General features: G+C 55.8%; 6 protein-coding genes across 6 annotated transcripts; 4 read left to right on the forward strand and 2 right to left on the reverse strand.

Annotated features, from left to right (window-relative positions):
* Positions 1 to 269: 269 nt before the first annotated feature.
* M406DRAFT_28645 (uncharacterized protein) lies at positions 270 to 986 on the reverse strand (the record flags this gene model as incomplete). Its single annotated transcript, XM_040918680.1, has 1 exon — positions 270 to 986. A coding segment is annotated over one exon (717 nt), but the record flags the coding sequence as incomplete, so codon positions are not given.
* Positions 987 to 2,653: 1,667 nt separating this feature from the next.
* M406DRAFT_43009 (uncharacterized protein) lies at positions 2,654 to 4,950 on the reverse strand (the record flags this gene model as incomplete). The annotated part of the gene is made up of 4 exons (XM_040924211.1): positions 2,654 to 3,067; positions 3,161 to 3,490; positions 3,533 to 4,007; positions 4,073 to 4,950. 4 exons carry the CDS (start codon positions 4,948 to 4,950, stop codon positions 2,654 to 2,656), a joined length of 2,097 nt encoding a protein of 698 aa, XP_040775262.1.
* Positions 4,951 to 6,563: 1,613 nt separating this feature from the next.
* On the forward strand, positions 6,564 to 7,878 carry M406DRAFT_356511 (uncharacterized protein). The gene is made up of 3 exons (XM_040923460.1): positions 6,564 to 6,577; positions 6,658 to 7,040; positions 7,107 to 7,878. Exons 2-3 carry the CDS (start codon positions 6,672 to 6,674, stop codon positions 7,587 to 7,589), a joined length of 852 nt encoding a protein of 283 aa, XP_040775263.1. The 5' UTR covers positions 6,564 to 6,577; positions 6,658 to 6,671; the 3' UTR covers positions 7,590 to 7,878.
* Positions 7,879 to 8,365: 487 nt separating this feature from the next.
* On the forward strand, positions 8,366 to 10,384 carry M406DRAFT_339936 (uncharacterized protein; the record flags this gene model as incomplete). Its single annotated transcript, XM_040921504.1, has 3 exons — positions 8,366 to 8,388; positions 8,603 to 10,141; positions 10,225 to 10,384. The coding sequence occupies 3 exons, from the start codon at positions 8,366 to 8,368 to the stop codon at positions 10,382 to 10,384; spliced, it is 1,722 nt and encodes a 573-aa protein (XP_040775264.1).
* A 1,150-nt stretch (positions 10,385 to 11,534) lies between these two features.
* M406DRAFT_339937 (uncharacterized protein) lies at positions 11,535 to 15,013 on the forward strand (the record flags this gene model as incomplete). The annotated part of the gene is made up of 5 exons (XM_040921505.1): positions 11,535 to 11,779; positions 11,843 to 11,900; positions 11,969 to 13,123; positions 13,201 to 13,786; positions 13,860 to 15,013. The coding sequence occupies 5 exons, from the start codon at positions 11,535 to 11,537 to the stop codon at positions 15,011 to 15,013; spliced, it is 3,198 nt and encodes a 1,065-aa protein (XP_040775265.1).
* Positions 15,014 to 16,209: 1,196 nt separating this feature from the next.
* Positions 16,210 to 19,700, forward strand: M406DRAFT_339938 (kinesin-domain-containing protein; the record flags this gene model as incomplete). Its single annotated transcript, XM_040921506.1, has 5 exons — positions 16,210 to 16,233; positions 16,330 to 16,334; positions 16,453 to 16,572; positions 16,652 to 18,918; positions 18,994 to 19,700. 5 exons carry the CDS (start codon positions 16,210 to 16,212, stop codon positions 19,698 to 19,700), a joined length of 3,123 nt encoding a protein of 1,040 aa, XP_040775266.1.
* Between the last annotated feature and the right edge of the window lie 1,086 nt (positions 19,701 to 20,786).

A 20,786-nucleotide genomic window follows, 5' to 3' on the forward strand; every position in this document is an offset into this window, starting at 1 on the left:
ACCACGGTCGAGGTGGAGGCGGCAGAGCTGGCAGCCGCAGAGGAAGCGACAACAGCGACAGAGCTGGAGGTGGCCACGGCGGCGGCAGAGCTGGAGACCGCAACGGCGCTGCTGCTCGACTCGACAACGGCGCTGCTGCTGCTGGCGACAACGGCGACGGAGCTGCTCGAGGCCGCGACGGTGCTGGTGGCGGCAGCAGCAGTGGAAGAGGAGGCGACGGCCGAGGAAGCAGCAGCAGAAGACGAAGCAGCGTTGCTGGAGCCAGAAGAGCCAGAGAAAGTGGTGGTGATGTCACCGCTCTCGATGTAGACGCCAGAGAAGTACAGGTCCTCGGTGGTGTCGGCGACGCCAGTGACGGGCAGCTCGAGCACACCAACGTGCCAGTCGGCGCCGTTGGAGCTGGCAGAGGCGGAGACGGGGGTGACGACGTTGGTCAGGTCGTCGCCGCCAGTAGAGTGCCACAGGCCGACGGTGCCGCCGGAGAAGTCAATCTCGTAGGCAAAGTTGTGCCACACCCCGGCGTCCATGGTGACGTTCCACTGCTCGGCCGAGTCGGCCATCCAGCGCAGGGTGGTGTCGCCCTCGCCGCTGGCGCCGCTGGACAGGCCGTACTGCAGCTCGGTGAAGTGCGACTCGAAGAAGGCGATCTGGTGCTCGCGAGCGACCGAGGGCGCGTTGGTGTCCTCGCGCATGAGCGAGAAGTGGTAGTACAGCGTGCCCGAGTCGATGGCGCTGGTGTCGCTGGCCTGCGGGATCAGCTCCGTGCGGCGCATCGTCTGGCCCTCCCAGTACGAGGTGGACGTCAGCGTGATCTTGGCGCCCTGCGTGCTCGACCCGTCGGCCGGGTTGGCGTAGCTGGCGTCGAAGGCCACGTAGTCGGTGGTGTTGCCCGTGCCGTAGATGTACCACTGGTACTCGCCCACCTCGTTCGACCACGACCAGTCCTCCAGCGTGGCCACCGTCATGTCGTTGAAGCTGCCGGACCACTCAGTCGTGCCTGCGGACACGAGCCCGACCAGGTGCGCTGCGAGAGCGGCGAGGGCGGTCTGCTTGATCATTTTGGATGGATGAGGGGAAAAAAGTGGGTGTGTTATATAAGGTTTCTAGACGACCACTGGTCTTCCGAGGAAAGAAGGAGATAGAAATGAATGGATGCTTCTGAGGAGAATCCGTGTTGGGAGGCTTTGTTGTCAGCTAACCAGAGCCAAAAGAGTGAATGGGAAGTGAGTGAAGCGAATGTGAGAGAAGCAAGAAGCAAGAAGAAGAAGAAGAAGAAGAAGAAGAAAAGAGGGTGGTCGTCGATGAGGTTGGAAAACGCAGGAAACAGTAACAAGGAAAAGAGAACGGTGTTCAGGCAGTTCCATGATATATATTCAGGACCTTCCTCCGTCCTCGTCCCCCTTCTTCACCCAACCTCACCCTACAGCTTCCCTCCCCTGGCCATGAATGACACAAGGATGCAAGGCAGAGATTAATTACAGGAGCAAAACACTTGCAGTACTCCCCTAACAAGCATGGCCACCTCTCCTGCATGACTTCATGCAAGAGGTCGCATCCATCCTGATAACGTAGGACCAAATGCCAAGCAGGTCCTCGAGTCTCCCCCTTCTTCGGAAGCGCGCGAGAAAGTGGTCTTGTCCCGGAACCAAGAGGAAAACGCCAGGGGAAACATGGAAACAGCCAGGTGCCCACGATGGCCGCCCCAAGGCTGGAAATGTCGTCGTCTGAGGTTTATGGGGCTGCGGAAATTGCACCAATCGGGATATTTCCTGACTTTTCATGCTTCTTGGGGCGGCCATGCCCCTGGAGGGAGGGGCTAGCTGTGTTTTCTCTGCTGGGCAGGAGAACACTTGATTTTTTTTTTTTTTTTTTTTTGGTTGTTAAAGAACAAGATCATGTCCAGTGTTGTGGTTTATTCAAGTAGCTCTAAGACTTCATTGATCTTTTATAAATGATCCTATCATCTTTTGCAATAATTGAAAACTGAATTCATATATCAACCAAGCAAGCATAAGAGCGGCTCTCTCCTCTTGGTTCGGAAGCAGACGAGGCGCCCGTCAGGTCCAGGCTGGGCCCGCCAGGAATCCCCGGAAATGAACCAGGGCCAACAGGGCTGCAAGCGATGTTTCGCCTTTTTCCTGCCCCTCCTCTTCTGGTGTCCAGATCATGACAACCCTGTCTATCTGTGGGGGTTTTCTTTCGTTGTTTCGTTTTCTTGACAAGCTTGTTTACCGTTTGCTACGAAACTCGGTCGATCCGTTGCTACGATGTACAGTACTAGTACGATCTGGTCTGCGGAGCGTACAGAGCCTCAAGCCGAGGCGCCACGGCACGTTCAATAAATGAAACCCCAGAATAGGTTTTTTTTTTTTTTTTTTTACCTGGGTTCTTAGCCTGAAAGACTTCTTGTAGACCATGAAAAGAGTTATAGTCCAGCCACAAGATGATGACGATTTAAAATGATGCTCTCTATCTCTACATATGTGTAACAGCTCCGATCTTTATCACTCTTTAACAACGACAATGAATGCGCTTGATATATGCACACGTTATATGGTTTTCCATGGCGAGAGGGCTGGTCAATAGCAGCCCCTCAACCCCTTCCTCTTCCACCCACCTAGAAAAATGACAAATACCTCTTGAGGAATCCCCCCTACATAATTCCCTCCACCTCGAGCGCCGACTCCTGCACAGACCTTAAAACAGTTGCCGTATTCTCACGAGCGGCAGGCACCACGTCTTCAATCTTGTCATTGACAAGGTCTCTGAACTGCTGACCCAGCACGTCCACCACAAGTTTCGAGTCTGGCGCAAGCGGCACCACGCGGTCCTCCTCGCTGGCGATCGCGCCCGCGTCCCAGCCGCCCTTGAGGTCCTCTGCCACCGTCTTTCCCCAGGCCTTTTGGCCTTTGACGTCTTTCCCGTGCCGAACAGGCCCGCTCGGCACCGCTGGCGTGATGAGGGTCTCATCGAGGAGCGATTCCCAGCGCATGAGGTACACACCCGGACCGGTCATGCTAGGTTCGCCCAGGTCGGTACGACGTGGAGAGGCGGCTCTAGAGGAGGGCTTACTGCTCGCCCGGCTGCCCGCCCGGCTTCCCTTGCCCTTCTCGGGCTTCTCGTCGCCGTCGGGTTGCTGCTGGCTGAGCTGGTCTAGTACGCGCTGCATGCGCAAGCTGGAGAGCGTGTCGAGCTTCGACAGGTACGAGGCGTGTACGTTCAGGGCTGCCAGAACCTTCTCTTGAGCTTCTGTCGGGAGCTGGGTGTAGAGATCCTGCAGCTCGTCATTCATCGCCCCGGCCCCGTCCGGTCGAGTCGGATTAGGCTGCTGGTTAAATTTACCGACGACGATATGTGCCCAGGTCTGGAACCGCTCACGCAGGTCGGTGCAGTTCTTGGCGAAGTCATGGCAGTAGTTGTAGAACAAGTGCTTGTTGCGCCTGAGCAAAGCGACGTAGTCCTCCACCGATGGCGGCCGGTTTTCTTCCGCCTTGGACCGACCATTCATCCTGAGCCGCCATCCGCCCTTGACCTTTTTGGGTTTGCTCGTCTCGATGAAATCCGGCACAAATGTCTCCACGGAGGTGACGTGCTCCCTCAGGTCCAGTGTCTCATGGATAGACCTGATGAAGGGCTCATACGTGCTCACGGCGCCACGCACTGCGGCTGTAAAACAGTCGGGGTTGGATCTGCACAGGACCTTGGTCATTTCGTCTCGGTCACGAGCTGACAGCGTTGCCGAGAGCCAATCCAGGCATTGTGTGTGTTGTGACTGGGTGAGGGAGGCCGCAATTTCTGGGTCCGTAGCCTCGAAGATCACGGCCACAATGGACTTCTGCAGGGCCATGCTGATCTCACGCATGGCTCGATGGGCTTCTGCGGGCATGTTGAGGTGCTCCTTGAGCGCAGTGAATTGCTCCTTGGTCGGGCGCTCCTTGGCCGACTCGACCTGGCCAGCCTGTTTACGGAAGTCGCTCGCATCCCAGGATAGTACTGCGGATATGATCCTGTCACGGAAAACTCAGATTAGCTGCGATGCGATCCCTTTTCTTGACTCTGTCGAAACTCTTACCTCTGCATTAGATTCATTCCGTCGTCAGCTCCACTCGTCAGGCCCATCCAGTTCGTCATTGCCCCGACGCTCATCTTGGCCAGGAAGAGCCGCACCATGCCGTTAATCATTGTCGCCGCATTCCCCACCCTCAGTGCTGTCTTCATGCTCGAGAAGGGAACAAGCTTGAAGACGTTCTCAATCAATTTCAGCAGATACTGCCCTTCCGAGGACAGCACAAAAACGTGATGCATCAGGGAGGCGAGGTGCAGTATCGCGTAGTCAACAGCTGCCGCCACAGCTGGAGAGTGTGCCTCGAGATCCGCCGTCTCTGCACAGTGGTCGAATAGCTCGTCGGCCAGGTCGCCGTGGATCAGCTCACAGATGCAGTCGTTCCAAGCCCTCTCCAACTCGGATGCCTGTTTCACGTCATATGTCCTTTCCTTCAGGCTGGTCTTGTCGGCACTTTTCGGAACACCGCCCAGCAGGCCCCTCGTCAAAGCCTCGTGAATGACCGACGCACCGGTCGCCAGGGTTTTCCTAGTCCCCAGCGTGCCCTTGTCGTATGATTCGGAAAGATTGGCTTCGGCGAGGCTGACCATGATGCCCTGGAAGTTGTAGGACCAGAAGTCGGCCGGCAGGTCGCTCATCCCCGGTATCGTGAGAATGCATCGTGTGAGAAGAAGCTGTAGCAACGGAGATGAGGATTTTGGACGATATGTTGGGCTAGAGGAGGGTCTCTGGAGTGATTCAGCCTCAGTGAAAGGGTAGCCGTATTCCCTGATGGCATGGATATGCTTGAAGCTCTCAACTTCTCGATAGGTCTCATGGTGGTTGAGGATGTCGAAGAGGGCGTGGAGTTGGACTGGAGTGAGGGAGCCACTCGAGTCTGAGGCCATAGCGTCGATGTGGTCCTCCTCTTGAAGCAGGAACCTCGATAGTTGTCCGAGATATGACGCCCGATGTCTTTATGCTTAGGTATCAAGTGCTGAGTGTGTGTTTTGAGGACTGTCACAGAGAACAGTGAGCATTGGCCATATGACCAGATAAATTCTGGTGTGATAGTTCTGCCTAGTTCTGACACTGGGAAGAGAACTTTTGGGGGCATCCACACATGTGGAAAGAGGATATTGAGAGGTCAGGTTCAATAGAGATAGATGGCGGAGTGGCTGCAGCTTCAGGTTCCTGATGCGCGTCGACGCGTCCAAATAGACAAATAGTGGGGTGAATAATAGACTGACTGGGAATTGATACATCAAGGGTATGTCCAAGGAGAAACAAGGTGAGAGTGATGCAGTAGACTATCTTTGTCATGGGTAGGCTGCTTCCAAGAAGACCATCAAAGAGTCGAGTGGGTGTAGAAAGACAAGCTCACGATGCCAACCTCAAGTGAGAAGATGAGACGAGGCTTGACTGGACTATCTACATGTACGTAGATGCAGCCCTGGATAAGTAATTAGATCCAGGTAGGCAGAGAGAAAGTTTGCTCATGTGCAATCCACTGGAGCGAGAACGAGATCATGAGAAACAGTTGAACGGCACGCTCGTTCCACCGCCCAAAACCTCAAGTTCTCAAAGAGAGAGAGAGAGAGAGGTACGTCTTCGAGTCTGTCTTTCTGATGAGCTGGTAACCCAGATTGACCGTGCGTATGCTTTATGAGACAAGCAGAAGCACAATACGCCTGAGATATCACAGGATGTACGTCAAGAAGAATGATGGTCTCCGAAGAACAAGAAGGACGCCGTGCCTTCAAGAGCCAGCAAGTGATGGACCCTCTTTTGAGACAGGGTAGTCAAACACGAGATGAAGAAGAAATCGCGGGAAGGTGTTGGCTCCGGAACTCGGCTGAGTTTATCTTGCATCACCCCCAGAAACAGAGTTTAGGGCATAGAATGAACCAAAAGTTGAGGTGGGAAAAGAGACTTGAGTATCAATACGAGGAAATAGGAAGATGACCTCACCGACCTCAGCACTGTGCTGGGATCTGTAAAGGCCGTCGTCACTGTACTGCTAGGGCAGGACCCCCTGCCGCCCTGCTGGGATGGCTTGTTGCTACTACAGTCCAAATCCAGGTTAGCGTGAATCTATCGCGTTTGTATCGCCTACGGCAAGGTTGGGGGCCAGGCTTGAGGCCCTGCTAGAGACTCTGCTTTGACTTTGGCTTTTCGACATCGAGCTAGCCACCAGCTCAAGCACCACCGACAACGATTTCCAGCTCTCATCGCCACGCGCAACACGCCCAGGCCGTCTATTTACCATTTCACATCATTGACAAGATGGGCAAGAAGAAGCGCGGTCATCCCAACGTCGAGGAGCTTCTCCAGCGACCGTGGTGCTACTACTGTGAGCTCCCACTCCCTGGCTGGGCTGCCCGTTCGCGCGCAGCAGCAGCGCATCTAGCTCTGGCTGACCATTGGTTCCTGCAGGCGAACGTGATTTCGAAGATCTCAAGCTTCTCATCTCCCATCAGAAGGCCAAGCATTTCAAGTGCGACCGATGTGGCCGAAGACTGAATACCGCTGGAGGCAAGTCACTCGTATTCTCTCTACGGCCCAAGCATACACACTACCTGACGATCAGCGTTGGCTGACGGTATCGCCCACAGGTCTCTCCGTGCACATGAACCAGGTCCATAAGGAATCGCTGTCCCACGTCGAAAATGCCCTGCCTAACCGACAAGCGCTGGATGTGGAGATCTTTGGAATGGAGGGCTTGCCTGAAGAAGTCAGGAAGCAACACGAGGAGCGCATCGTGAAAAACTACTTTGATGCCCAGAGAGAGCGATTCGAGGCTACTGGAAACCCGCCACCTGGTGAAGGCCGACCCTCGAAAAAGATCAAGATCGAGGCACCCGAGGATTTGAAGAAGAGGTTTGCCGAATTCAGGGCGAGGAAAGCCGCTGTCAAAGCGACCGGTGCCAGCGCCGCTCCAGGTCCCGTGCCGGGCAATGCACAAAGCCCCGGCCAGACTGGCAGCCCAGGTACATTCGTAAGTCCAAACACAACCTCTATAATTTTGTTCCCTCTCTCGGGTATCGTGCTTACATACCCCAAGAACTCTCCCTTCAATCCACCTTCGGCATATGGCCAACCAGGCTACCCGAACTACCCAGCGAATGGCGCTCCCCCTCCAGCCGGCTACAACCAATACGCTCCGTCCAACCTTCCCGCACGACCTCCCTCTCTCCCGACCGCGCCAAACCTGCCCCAGCGACCTGGCTATCCAGCAAATTACTATCCCGGCCAAGCCCCACCCGCAGGCTACCCGGCTGGCGGAGGCGCATCAACGGTGGACGAGCTCGTGGCTGGTGGAGTACGCCAGGGAGACGATATCGACAAGCTCATCCGTATGGCGGAGGCCGGCATCAAGCCCGCCAAGACACCTACGGACGGTGCTGCTGCTGCTCCTCCTGCAGAGGGCGCCGAGAAGAAGTCGAAGAAGGAGAAGGGTCGCATGATATATGCCGATACGGATTTCAGTCCTGAAGAGAAGATGGCCATGATGCCCAGGTACCAGTGGCAGTCCTTGGAGGCATAACGCGCAGCAGGTCCTCTGCTGGGAGGCAAAGAAGGCAGAGGGAGAGAGGCAGAACTGCCACAAAGGTAGAGCAAGATGGTGCAGATCCCTACTGGCAAAGCCCCAGAGGCAGGCAGTCTGAAGAGGATGCTCCTTCAAAAGCCGTGACGGCTTTCCAGGTTGTCCATCCTCTGAGGCGGGCGCACGGGACTCGACGAATCAGCTAGGCAGACCTGTGTACCAGCTGTTGGATGAAGCAGAGCTTCTAGCGGAATTCTATCTGAAACTTTCGCTCATTGCAGCTACGAGCAAACTTTTTCATGCTGAACATCTCGCTTCTCATATCTTTTCGACGCATATGTGAGGGGAAGTTCGGAAGTACGGAAGCATGCCTCAGATGTCGGTCTTTTCAGATCCGCAATTAAACACAAATGAGAGGGTGCGAGGCGGGTGGGCGGGAAGGAAGGAGAGAAAACAAGAGAGGAAAAAGAGAGGCGGATAGAACAACGAGCCCAAGCCGCGGAGATGCATTTCACACGAAGCTACCACTGTAGTCTCAGCAAAACGCCTTGTCTCGTTGAAGTTGGACAACTCGGTCTTTTTGGAAATCGGCGGATTCATGGTAGGCCCTGGCTCCTTAAATCCGCCAGAGGATTTTGGCGCCCCTGTTGAAATTCGACTATTAGCCCAGACAAGAATACAATCGTACTTTTTAGCAGAAAGATCCAGGCATAAAACACGCCATATGAGCGGACGAATTGTTTCCGAAAAACACCGAGCTTATCAGCTGGCTGGCAATGTTTACAGCGGCATCACGACAGTCCTGTGTAACTTGCCTGATTCGTATAAGAGGTTTGCAGCTCTCGTGCGCATAATACAGCAATTGCAGCCATTTATTTATGAAGAAGAATCTCAAAGCACACTCCACACAATATGACGATAAGAACCAGCATGACGACGCAGACAACGGCCGCAACCGCGACTGGCGGAGACAATTCACTCTCACTGAGAGCAACTCACTCCCTCCCACCCAGCCTCCCATCCAACATCCTTCAGCGCTTCCCCAAGCTCGATCACGCCCAGGCTGGCCACATCCGGCATTTCCACAACCTCGCAAACCAACTGGACGGAGAATGGCGCCACATGGGCTCCTTGGACCCCGGCCAGGAGAACTTCCAGGCCTACCGGTACCAGCTCGCAACCATGGCCTACGCAGCAGGCGTCGCCCACTACCACCGCCTCCCAGCCCTGCGCTCCATCTTTCGCACGCTGTTTGAGCAGCTCATCCACAAGATGTTGAGGCGAGACGTGTGGGGGTACTGGTACCTGACGTCCCAGTCGGGCAAGCTCATGGACCCCGACCTCACAGAGCTGCGCAGGCCGTGGCCGGACCCCGTGTGCAGAGAGAACATCATGTACTCGGGCCACCTGCTCCTCATGGTCAGCCTGCACGCGATGCTGTTCGACTCGGACAAGTACGAGGCCGCCGGCGCGCTCACGTTCGACTGGAACCCCATGCTCTGGGGCCTGGGCAGCGAGACGTTCCCGTACCACCGCAGCTCGCTGCAGAGGGCCATCCTGGACGAGATGGAGCGCAGCGGCTGGATGGGCGTGTGCTGCGAGCCCAACGTCGTCTTCATCATCTGCAACCAGTTCCCCCTCATCGCCATGCGCTACAACGACGTGCGGGACGGGACGGACGTCGTGCGCGGCGTGCTGGACAAGTACAAGGCGGCGTGGCGGGACAAGAACGGCGGCTTCACGCGCCCTGGCCCGGTGGGCGGTGATGATCTTGTCTGCTTCTGGCGGGTGCGGCAGGATGCGGTTGTGCCCAACGTGTGGGGGGTCTCTACGAACGCTTGGGCCTGTGCGTTTATGAACTCTTGGAACTCGGACTTCGTGCACGAGGTCTTCCCGAGACTGGTCAGAGGGTACCTGACAAGGCATCCTGACGGGAGAGTTGGCCTGAATAACAGCTCGGTGGCGAAGGAGATTCGGGCTCATCATACCCCAAAGGACGGTGGAGAGGAAGCAGAGGCCTCAGCTGGTCTGACCAACACGCCACAAACCCTCGCAGAAGCATCTGGCAAGACCCAGAAAGGCCCGTCCGAGCACAAGATCCAGACGCCCATGGGCATTCTCGCGGAAGCGACAGACTTTGGCTTCACGATGCAGTGGGTTTCAGAGCTGGCTCCTTTTCCGTCATCTTCCAACGAAACCGACATCGTGGCAGGGCTGCTGAAACATGCAGACACATATATGAATCCTTCCTGGGAGAACGGAGGGCTATTTTACCCGCGCAAGGACGGCGCCGTCCAGGACGAAGACGGCAACTGGGTCGGCGTGGATCCGTACACTGGGAACGCAGCCATTGCCTACGGCCGTCTGAACGTGAGGGACGGGCAGAAGAAGATGTGGGAGGAGCCCTGGGCTAAAGACGGCCACCACGCGCACTATCCTGTTGTTGAAGGCGTCGACCTCTCTGCTGGGGTGGACTTTCTCCGAGGCAGGTGGGATGAGGAGGTCGGGGCCCTGGCGGTCACGATGAGGACTTGGGATGGTACGAAAACAGAGTAAGCACACTATTTCCAGAGTCCTACCCTCCTTGATGCAGTCACGTGCTTGGAGTGAGACACTGACTTTACTACTTTCACAGAGTTGCCCTTCACGTACAAAACCTATCATCTGGTCTTTATGGGGTGTATGAGTCTGGCGAGCTTGTGGAGGTCAAGCCGGTAGAGACAGGAGATGCAATTTCCTTGGTGGTAAAAGTCGGAGGCGATGAGGTCGACGTGGTACTTCTCAGGCAGGACTGAAGAAGGCCATATTGCGACTGTTCATACTCAAATGGCTGTGTGAAAGAGTAAGTAAGCTAGGTGTGTCTGAAAGTTACTTCGCCATGAGAAATACTATTTGAAATGGAAAATCTCAGTCTTGACCACTAAGGACCATTTCAATATGGTCTAAGGATGCTCTTCTGTTGTCTATATTTGTGTCAATAGAATATTCATCTAGGACCATTCAAGATCATACAATTTCCATGTTCCTCATGTAAATCAATACGTGTTGCAAGTAATAATGCCAGTGATGTCTTTTGTGACCAGCACATCACAAATATCCGGTCAGGTTGGAGCGTAACGTTGATTCCCTCTCAGCCCTATGCAAGATGAACCCGGAAATTGATTCAGGCCTACATAATTACTTGTACATCCATTGCGGAGAAACGGGAAAAGGGCAAGAATCCCAAGCACACTTGCGCATTGGCGGCTAAATACAAACAACCGACTGCAATTGCTTTCCCTCGCTGCAAATTCCCCCGGCGCCTCCCCACAATCCTTTTCTCATCCACCACCTCTCGCCTGAACTTAAAAGCTTGCACTGGCGATGATTCTCTTGACAACGGATGCTGGTTACGACAAGGTCGATCTAAGTACCCCCAGCGGATCTTTTCTACCCCTCGGGTCCAGTGTCTTGTCAAACCCCCCAAAGTCTTTTCCTCACCCTTGACCTCGCCTTGGCATGTTCTTCTCTTTACCCGAAAGCCCGGTTAGCCCTGGGTGCGGTCACCGCCCTAGGGAGGGGGGTAATGCATATGGGGCCAGGGAACAACTCTGAAATTGAGTTTATCCAGCGGCTTGGTACTACCCAACACTATGAAATGACCCGCAAGGGCATGTGGTAGGTAACATGGTGTACATGCTACGATGACAATCATTTCCCTACGCTCATGATCTCGTCGTGGAGCTATTGGCTAGCGGATCCTGGGGAAGCGAGGCCGAGGGTCTGGCACATGTATGTATGTTATACATGTATATGTGTGTAGATATATATATAATATAATACAGTCGCCTCTCCTCTCATCATGACTTGCAAAGTCATGAGGTCTTTCCATGCTCCTGGGCTGCGTGTGGCCAAACACTTGGTATTTATATCCCACCACCACCAAGCAGGCACCCTCCAAGAACGATGAGGCCCGCCTTAGCTCTCTTGCTCTCGACTGCTACGGGCCTCGTGGCTGCCCTGGGTCAGAAGCCTGTGGTAGCCTTCAATGGCTCTGCTGGCGACTTCCAGATAGCAGGAGGGTCCCTCTCGAGAGGCCAGATCATTGTCTCGGAGAATGACTACTGGGGTGTCATCAGAGCAGCCGGTGATTTGGCCGTCGATTTCGGCAGAGTGACCGGAACGAATTATACCCTTAGCACGGACTCGAGGCTGAGCAGCTCCAACGCTACCTATGTTGACTCTCCTTCTGGATTTAGCAATAGCAGCACAAGCAGTGTCTCGGCGGCGGTGTACAGTTTCAACCCTGTGAACAACAGGAATAATACATTTGTATGAGAGGAGTCTCTAGCCCTCAAACAAGTAAAACCCTTCACTCCTGGCTAACTAGAAGCGTTCAGTATTCCACCACCGCACCAGAGAATTTCACTGGCCCAGCCTATTCAGCAGCCTCGCCCTCGTCAGTGGTGATCATAGCAGGCACCATCGGCAACAACACTCTCATCGACAGCCTCATCACCTCAGGCGCTCTCGACGTATCTAATATCACAGGGAGATGGGAATCCTTCCTCTCCCAGCTCGTAGCCAACCCGGCCCCTGGCGTATCTCAGGCTCTCGTCATCGCCGGCTCCGACCCGCGCGGCACCATCTACGGCCTCTACGACGTCTCAGAGCAGATAGGCGTGTCCCCATGGTACTTCTGGGCCGACTCCCCGCCCCGACAGCGCTCGACCATCTACGTGCCCGCCGGGACATCCAAGGTGCAGGGTCCGCCCTCGGTCAAGTATCGCGGCCTCTTCCTCAACGACGAGCAGCCGGGGCTGACGAACTGGGTGGCAACCAACTTTGCCGACGCCTTCAACGGCGCCGCTGGGTACGGCCCGGGCATGTACGCGCACGTGCTGGAGCTCATCCTGCGGCTGCGCGCCAACTACCTCTGGCCAGCGGTGTGGGCGTCCATGTTCGAGGTCGACTTTGCCGAGAACCAGCCGCTGGCGGACGCGTACGAGGTGGTGTTGGGCAGCTCGCACACGGAACCGCTGATGCGTGCGCAGAACGAGTTTGGAAATTTCTACCCGGGGCCCTGGGCGTATAACCTGAACAATGCGACCATCGACGAGTACTTTCGGTACGGCGTGCAGAGGGCAAAGCCGTATGCGCGAAATTCGCTGTGGACCATGGGCATGAGAGGCACAGGAGATACGGCCATCGAAGGGCTCGGGTCGGCTGCCATTGTCGGCATGCTGGAGACGCTGGTTCAGAACCAGCAGACCATCATCAGCCAGGGGCTGGACGGGGTCAACATCTCGACGGTGCCACAGATGTGGTGTCTGTACAAGGAGGTGCAGAATTACTTCTTCGAGGGACTGCAGGTGCCCGAGGATATTACACTGCTGTGGGCCGACGACAACTGGGGCAACGTGAGGAGGTTCCCACTTAGCAACGAGACGAGCAGAGCGGGTGGTGCAGGCGTGTATTACCACTTCGACTACGTGGGTGACCCCAGGGATTACAAGTGGATCAACACGGTGCAGTTGACCAAGACTGCTGAGCAGGTTAGTACTCCTCCTCCCCTCCAAGGGTTTTTCCTCTTTCTTTTCTTGCAAGGGAGAAGAGACTTAACGTATAACAGATGCATATGGCCTATGCCCGCGGTGCAGATCGCATCTGGATCGTCAACGTGGGCGACCTAAAGCCTCTCGAGGTCCCCATCAACCACTTCATGGACATGGCCTATGACGCCGACCTGTGGGATGTCTACAGCACCCAAGACTGGGCCACGGCATGGGCGGCGCGTGAATTCGGCTCCGAGACGGCCTCTGACGTCTCGAGCATCATGCTCCAGTACGGGATGATGGCCAACCGCCGGAAGTTCGAGCTCATCGAGCCCGAGACATATTCCGTCCTCAACTACGACGAGGGCGACAGGGTGATGGCACAGTGGGCCGATCTGGAGTCTCGTGCGCAGACCATCTACGACAGCCTAGACGCGAGCGAGCAGCCTGCCTTTTTCCAGATGGTATTGCACCCGATCCAGGCCGGCAGCATTGTGAACCAGATCTATATCGGAGCCGAGAAGAACATGCTGTATGCCGGCCAGAAGAGAAACGCGGCCAACACTGTCATGATGAATGTCATTGCGCTGTCTGGCGCGGACGCCAACCTGACAGGCTATTGGGATATGATGCTGGACGGGAAGTGGGAGCATATACTGGACCGTAAGTACTGCTGACTGCCCAACTACCACGGACAAGGGGAAGATACCTGACTGAGTGACTGACTTCACAACAGAGACGCACGTTGGCTACGACGGCTACTGGCAGCAGCCCATGCGGAACACCCTCCCCTCCATGACTTATGTCCAGTCTCAGCGCGTCTCCCTCGCTGGTCACGTCGGGATCGGTGTCGAAGGACAAAACGCCACGGTCCAAGGTGATGACCAGTGGCACACCAACAGTGACAACAACCTCACGGTGCCGGTGATGGAACCCTATGGCCCGAGCACGCGCTACTTCGAGGTCTTCTCGCGTGGCACCAAGAACTGCACATGGACCGCAACGCCTCTGGCCAACTATGTCAGTCTGTCGCAGACTACTGGCAGCGTAAGTCCTGATGGCAGCGGTGATACGCGCGTGTACATCAGCGTCGATTGGGCCAACGCCCCTGCCGCACCTAGCACAACGACAGTCAATATCAACGTGACCAACAGCTGCCGAGGTCTGGACAAGTATGCCTACTCGCTTCCGCTGGTCCAGGTGCCCGTGTCCAACCACGTCCCGGCGCCGAGCTTCATCGCAGGCTTCGTCGAGTCTGACAAGCACGTCGCCATCGACGCACCCAGCTACCAAGCCATCGTGCCAGGTGCTTCATCAGGCGCAACAGTGATCAACGGCTCCTCCGCCGGCAATGTGACATACCAGACCTTCAAGGGCCTCTCCCGAACGGGCGATGCAGTCGGCCTGATCCCGCAGGACACGGAGAAATTGACCACCGACCAGGCGCCTGCTCTTGAATACCAGCTGTACCTCTTCACCAACACATCCCAGGCCAACGTGACAGTCTGGATCAGCCCGAGCCAGAACTACCTGGGCGACGGCAACCCGCTTCAATACGCCATCGCGCTGTTCCCCGCAGGCGACACGCCCAACAACGTCACGGTGGTGTCGCCTGTTGGGCCTAGCATCGGCACCAACATGCCTGCTGGCTGGGGATATGCCGTAGCAGACGGCGTCTGGGGCAAGACGACGAACCTCACGACGACGAGCTTCGACGTCCCACAGGAGGGCGCCTACACACTGAGGATCTGGGCGCTGATGCCCAGTGTCATCGTGCAAAAGATCATCGTGGATCTGGGCGGTGTGAGGCCGAGCTACCTTGGCCCACCACAGAGCTTCCTGGTGGGCAAGGATCAGCTAGGGGAATATAACGGGACGAGCGTCTTGTAGATCAAACGGTAGTACAGATAGATGTAGCTGGATTGCAGTCTCGATTCAGTTTCTTGGTCCATGTCACATCACTCATCTTGCCTTGTCTTTTTCGTAGGTGTTGCTGCTGCTGTTGCTGGGGCGGTGAGAGGACGAAAACACGTGGGACCAGAGCAAAGAAGAGACGTGTTGTCCTACCAATGAGCTTCTTGTCAGTTGTGAATGAAGGAGAGGGACCCTTCGAAGCACACGTGGTGGCATGCTGCTCGCATGGCGATAACTGCGGGTAGGTGAAGAAGATAGGGTCGGTGTCCCCGTCGATGCGTTGTGAATACTACAGTGTATGGTACCTAGGGTTGTATACTTACATGGTAAGGCTATAGCAGCAGCATCCCCCAAGACGACCCCTGACTTCACTCTAACATAGTCTCATTTGAAATAGGTTAAGAAATGCTAGTGCATTCACTACAGGGGACTCAGGGGGTCCGTGTTCAGGCCGTGTTCAGGCCCTGTAGCGTGGAGTTTATCGTCTGGGGCGGCAAGGCATGGGTGGACCAGCCAAGCTGCACAGAACCCCAGGCCCCCTGCAGCGCTTGGGCGCCCTGCGCAGCTAGCCTGCCACTACGGCAGCCTGCCAGCGTTGCCTGGGGTAACCGAGGCCCACTTTCAAAATATTGATCCACAGACTGGGCAAGCATCGGAGAATGGGAGATGGCAAAGAGAAATAGACCCCCGTCGTCTTCATGCAAAAGCTCAACGCTCCAGCGCAGAGAAAGCACTGACTACGTTGGAAGTCCTTGCCAACGCGCCTCTGCGTCTCAACCGGACCCGACGTCACGTATTTCCTACTCCGGGAGCTCGCTCCTTCCTGACCTTCACACACTCTCTCTCTCTCGAGCGGTCAACATCGGTTGAGCATTCCAACTCCGTGCCTCATCGGTCTCTTTTCCATTTTCCTCCCCTTCTTTCACCCTCACTTGTCCATGTACCAGAAACATCTCTTTGTTCATCCAGTACTCCACCCCCCCTCTACGGGTTCGATTCGACTCCTCCACGACTCTTGCTGTCCCTAGCTCATCTCGTCTCCGTTCTTCAACCTCAAGAGTCGACTCCCGAGGCTGGACCAGAGAGGACAGACCACATTCCATTCCAGCTGTCAACCCATGAGACATTGAACCGCCCCCAGTCGAAAGTCGAGATGGCTGGATTCGACCCCAATGCCTCTTCCATTACTGTCGCAGGTTCGTCTTGTCCTTCTACCGCCGTCTTGATTTGAGAGAAGCAACATTTGTATCTGCCCTCCCTGAGGAGATCATGCCCATGCTGACATTCTACAGTTCGAGTCCGTCCTTTCACTATCAGAGAAGCTGCACAACTGTATGCATCAGCCTCGCCCCTTCGACTACGTCCACGTCGCTCTGGCGCGGAACTACAAACATAAACACTGACGCCCATGGCAGGGTCAAGAACGAAGATGGCACATTGTTCCTGGGCGATGGCTCTTTGGCAGCCGCCCCGACACCGAAATTAAACCAGCGTGGTATCCGAAATATCATCAAAGTGGTGGATGATCGTTGCTTGTGAGTATTGTGCCCGACACGGGACCACCCTACGCAACCCTTCACCCCCAGTTGTCTAACGAGAACACACTCATTGCAGAGTATTCGATCCTCCCGAAGACAACCCCGTCCAGAAGTTCTCCAGATCTGTCGTGCCCGTCGTTGGGAAGAAGGTCAAGGATCAGGTCTTTGCATTCGATCGCATCTTTGACGAGAACGCAAACCAGACCGAAGTATACGAAGCCACCACAAAGACCCTACTGGATAGCGTACTGGACGGGTACAATGCCACGGTCTTCGCCTACGGTGCCACGGGATGCGGCAAGACGCACACGATTACTGGTACCTCTCAACAGCCCGGCATCATATTTCTCACCATGCAAGAACTGTTCGAGAAGATTGCCGATCGGAACGAGGAGAAGCAGACCGAGGTGACCTTGTCATACCTCGAGATCTACAACGAGACTATCCGAGATCTGCTGGTGCCAGGCGGCAGCAAACAGGGCCTGATGCTCCGTGAGGACTCCAACCAGGCTGTGACGGTGGCCGGCCTAACTAGCCATCATCCCAAGGACGTCCAAGAAGTCATGGACATGATCGTCCAGGGCAACGCCTACCGAACAGTCTCTCCAACTGCAGCCAACGCGACATCATCGAGGTCACATGCCGTGCTCCAGATCAACGTGGCACAGAAGGACCGCAACGCCGCAGTCAACGAGCCACACACGATGGCAACCCTCAGCATCATCGATCTTGCCGGTAGCGAGCGCGCCAGTGCGACCTTGAACCGGGGCGAGAGGCTGCTCGAGGGCGCAAACATCAACAAGTCCCTGCTCGCCCTCGGCAGTTGTATCAACGCCCTGTGTGATGCACGCCGGAAGAACCACGTGCCATACCGAAACAGCAAGCTCACTAGACTGCTCAAGTTCTCCCTGGGTGGGAACTGCAGGACCGTCATGATCGTCTGTGTCAGCCCGTCGAGCGAGCACTTTGACGAGACACAAAACACCCTGCGATATGCGAACCGCGCCAAGAACATCCAGACCAAGGTGACCCGGAACGTGTTTAATGTTAACCGCCACGTCAAGGACTTTCTGGTCAAGATTGATGAGCAGATGGCGCTCATCAACCAGCTCAAGGCCCAGCAGAAGGAGGCCGAGGGCATCTTTTTCGCCAAGTTCAAGAAGAACATCGAGAAGAGGCAGCAGGCTTCTCGGGAGGGAATCCAGCGCATTCGGGCGGCCTACGATAACGCATCGGCTGATAGGCAGGACAAGATCAACACCATGAAGAAGCTGAAGCTTTTTGAGCGGAGGATCGGCATGCTGTCTGCATGGATCGCCGCCTTCGACACTGTCTGTGACGCGCGGGAGGACGAAAAGATGCCACCAAACCTGGCAGCCATGCGCAAAACAGCACAAGGCATCCTGGTGGAGCTCGAATCCAGCCGGCATCACATCCACCAGAAGCTGGGACGTTCCAACTGGGAGCGGGCGCTTGACTCAGCCCTGCAACATAGCATCCTACAGCTCCCATCTGGGGATGGTATCGCAGATTGTGGCGAGGCTGCCTCGCTCAGCCGTGAGGCAGACGCCCTGAAGGCGCAGTTCACGCGTGAAGCAAACCAGCAGATCCTCGAACAGGAGAAAGGAGCGGACGCGGCTATCATCCAGGCTCTCCTGAGCGCCCAGTTCCAGATGATCTCTTCCATGGCTGATCTGATGGCCCTCGACGAGGAGGACGCGGTCGCACAGGCAAAGGATATTATCAAGCGCCTGCTTGAGACGGGCTACTCGGCAGCATCTCATGTCATCAAGCCGGACGGCTCCATGATGCCAGCTGAGATGTTTCCGCCCTCCAAGCGGGGGACGCCCAAGAGAAAGAAAGGCTCCAGCATCCACGTCAAGGCGATCCCAGCGCCGTCTTTCGTGGCTGCGCCGCCCACGCCCACCCGTGAACATGCTCCATCTCCCCTCAAATCTCCCCGACGCAGAAGGGTCGTCAACACTAGGAAGAGCGTCTCGTTCAGTCCCGCCAAGAAGAGGTTGACCCCGAAACGGATTGTCCGCTGGCGGGACGATGAGACGGAGGACGGAACCCTCGCGGACTATGACAAGACACCAAAGAAGTTTGATCCTAGCCCTAGCCCTCAACATGCTGGTGCTGGTACTGCTGCTGCTGCTGCTGCATCGCCAGATACATCCATCCTCCCTCGACCGACGGTTCCTTCGTACCTCCCTAACAATGACGATGCGGCCTCAGACGCAAGCCCCTCACTCGTACTACCGGAGACCTCTAGCATCCCGACATCGAAGCCCAGCAGATTTCAGGCCGGATTCCTGTCCAAGTCGCGATCACCGCAGGGGGGTTCGTCACCACTCGCAGGGCCTCCATCGATGCGGTTGAATATCGGAACAGCAGCGGCGGCGGCAGCAGCAGCAGGCAAGGACGGCAGGGGTTCTTCTCCACTGCGATCCCTTGATGTGGACAGAACGGGTAACAACCTCTCTCCGCCATCCTCTGGATCCTTGCGGTCAAGTCCGAAGCCACCTAGACTCACTCCGTTGGATGAAAACAGCCCTCCTCCCGCAGCGAACGCCAACGCCTCCCTCTCGCCTTCCGCTTCGAATAGTGACTCCGAACCGACCGCGACGATTGACGCGACAAAGCTCCGAACCGCTCTTCACCTCGCCAAGAGAAGAGACCGTCTATCCAGCATGGGGAGCACGGCGAGCTCCAACGCGAAGCGTATCTCTAGTGTCGGCACCACGGGTGGCATCGATCGCCGCCGTTCCCTCCACCGGGTCTCCTCCTCGTACTCCGGTCCACTTGCCTCGTCCACCAACGGAATCTCCCGACAGCGACGACGAAGTGGGTCTACCGAGCAGGCAGCTGGACGACACAAAAACCCCCCTATGTCGTGTTCTCCTCCGGGAGGAGCTCGCGCCTTCACCGCTGGCCAGGCCAGGCGCATGAACATGGGTGGAAGCATGAAGCTCGACGGTATGGTCAGCCCGAGGACACTCGCAGACAAGGCAACGCCGTCCCGAAGCGGCATCGATGTGAAGGCTAGAAGAATCACCATCGGAGGCGCCGCCGCCGGCGGGATGCCTGCACCTGGGAAGCGATCGAGCGTAGTATGGCGATAGGATCAAGACCGCCGCAGAGCTTACCCTTCACTGTCGCCAAGGAAGTTGTCCCCCGAGAGGATGACAATGTAACAACATCTTTGGAGGGAAGGATGATGCTGCTAGAAAAGAGGGGATTGGGGGGGGGGGGGGGCGGGGGACTCAACACCAGGTATTCAATCACGGACATCTTTTCCCATGGATGTGGGACCCTCGAGAAAGAGACAAAAAGGAGGCTATATTTGCATCTATATCGGTGTCGGATGGTGTGTTTTTTTTTGCTGGGCTTGACCTGCTATTTGCCAGCAAGCCGCCCAATGCGGGTTGTAACTACGACTGTATTCGTATGGGTTGGAAAATCGGAGTTTGACATAGTGACGAATGATTTCAATGGTCCACAGTTTCTGTCCACGATCACTAGTTGGAAGCAGCAGTCTTGGAGCAGTTCAAGTGGGGCCGCAACGGACCCATTGTTGTTGTATAACGGCTTGCATAGGTTACGCCATGAACCGGATTGAGGAGGTCTGGGGAAGAAGCACCTTTGCGTGCTACATACAAAGAGGCAAGAAAAACAATGCGTCCGGTTGTCGGATACATGGCCAATTCAGGACAATATCAGAATCTGATTATGCAAATCATTCACATGGTTTGTCTGCGCGATGTGTCTGCCAGAAATTTGAACAATACAGATGTGACAGGACACGACGGGGATCACCTCGTCATCAGGAAACGGAGAACTGAAAACACGCAATCGCATGTGGATTTGACGTCGCAGAACTGAACCCCGATAGCCTAGAGTCAAGCCTCTAGAGCGAAACTAATATGCTGGACAGGAAGCTGATAACTAAGTCCTCTTAGTAGATTAGACAAGACGAGGACAAGTTGAAAGCTCACGCCGAGAAACGGCCATGCGGGAACAAGCACGCCATCGGCAGATCGGATCTCGTCAATTCACACACGACTATTCTCCAAGCACTGCCGTATAGGTTTTTTGGCCTAGACAACGCCCAAACTGCACGGTGGTATCCGGCAGCATGGTACGAAGCATGGCAAAGTCACGTCATGACCTTCTGAGGCGTGCTCGGGTCCCATAACTTTTTGACCCCT

This window comes from Cryphonectria parasitica (genome assembly GCF_011745365.1).
Source record: "Cryphonectria parasitica EP155 unplaced genomic scaffold M406scaffold_5, whole genome shotgun sequence".
NCBI classification, from domain to species: Eukaryota; Fungi; Ascomycota; class Sordariomycetes; order Diaporthales; family Cryphonectriaceae; genus Cryphonectria; species Cryphonectria parasitica.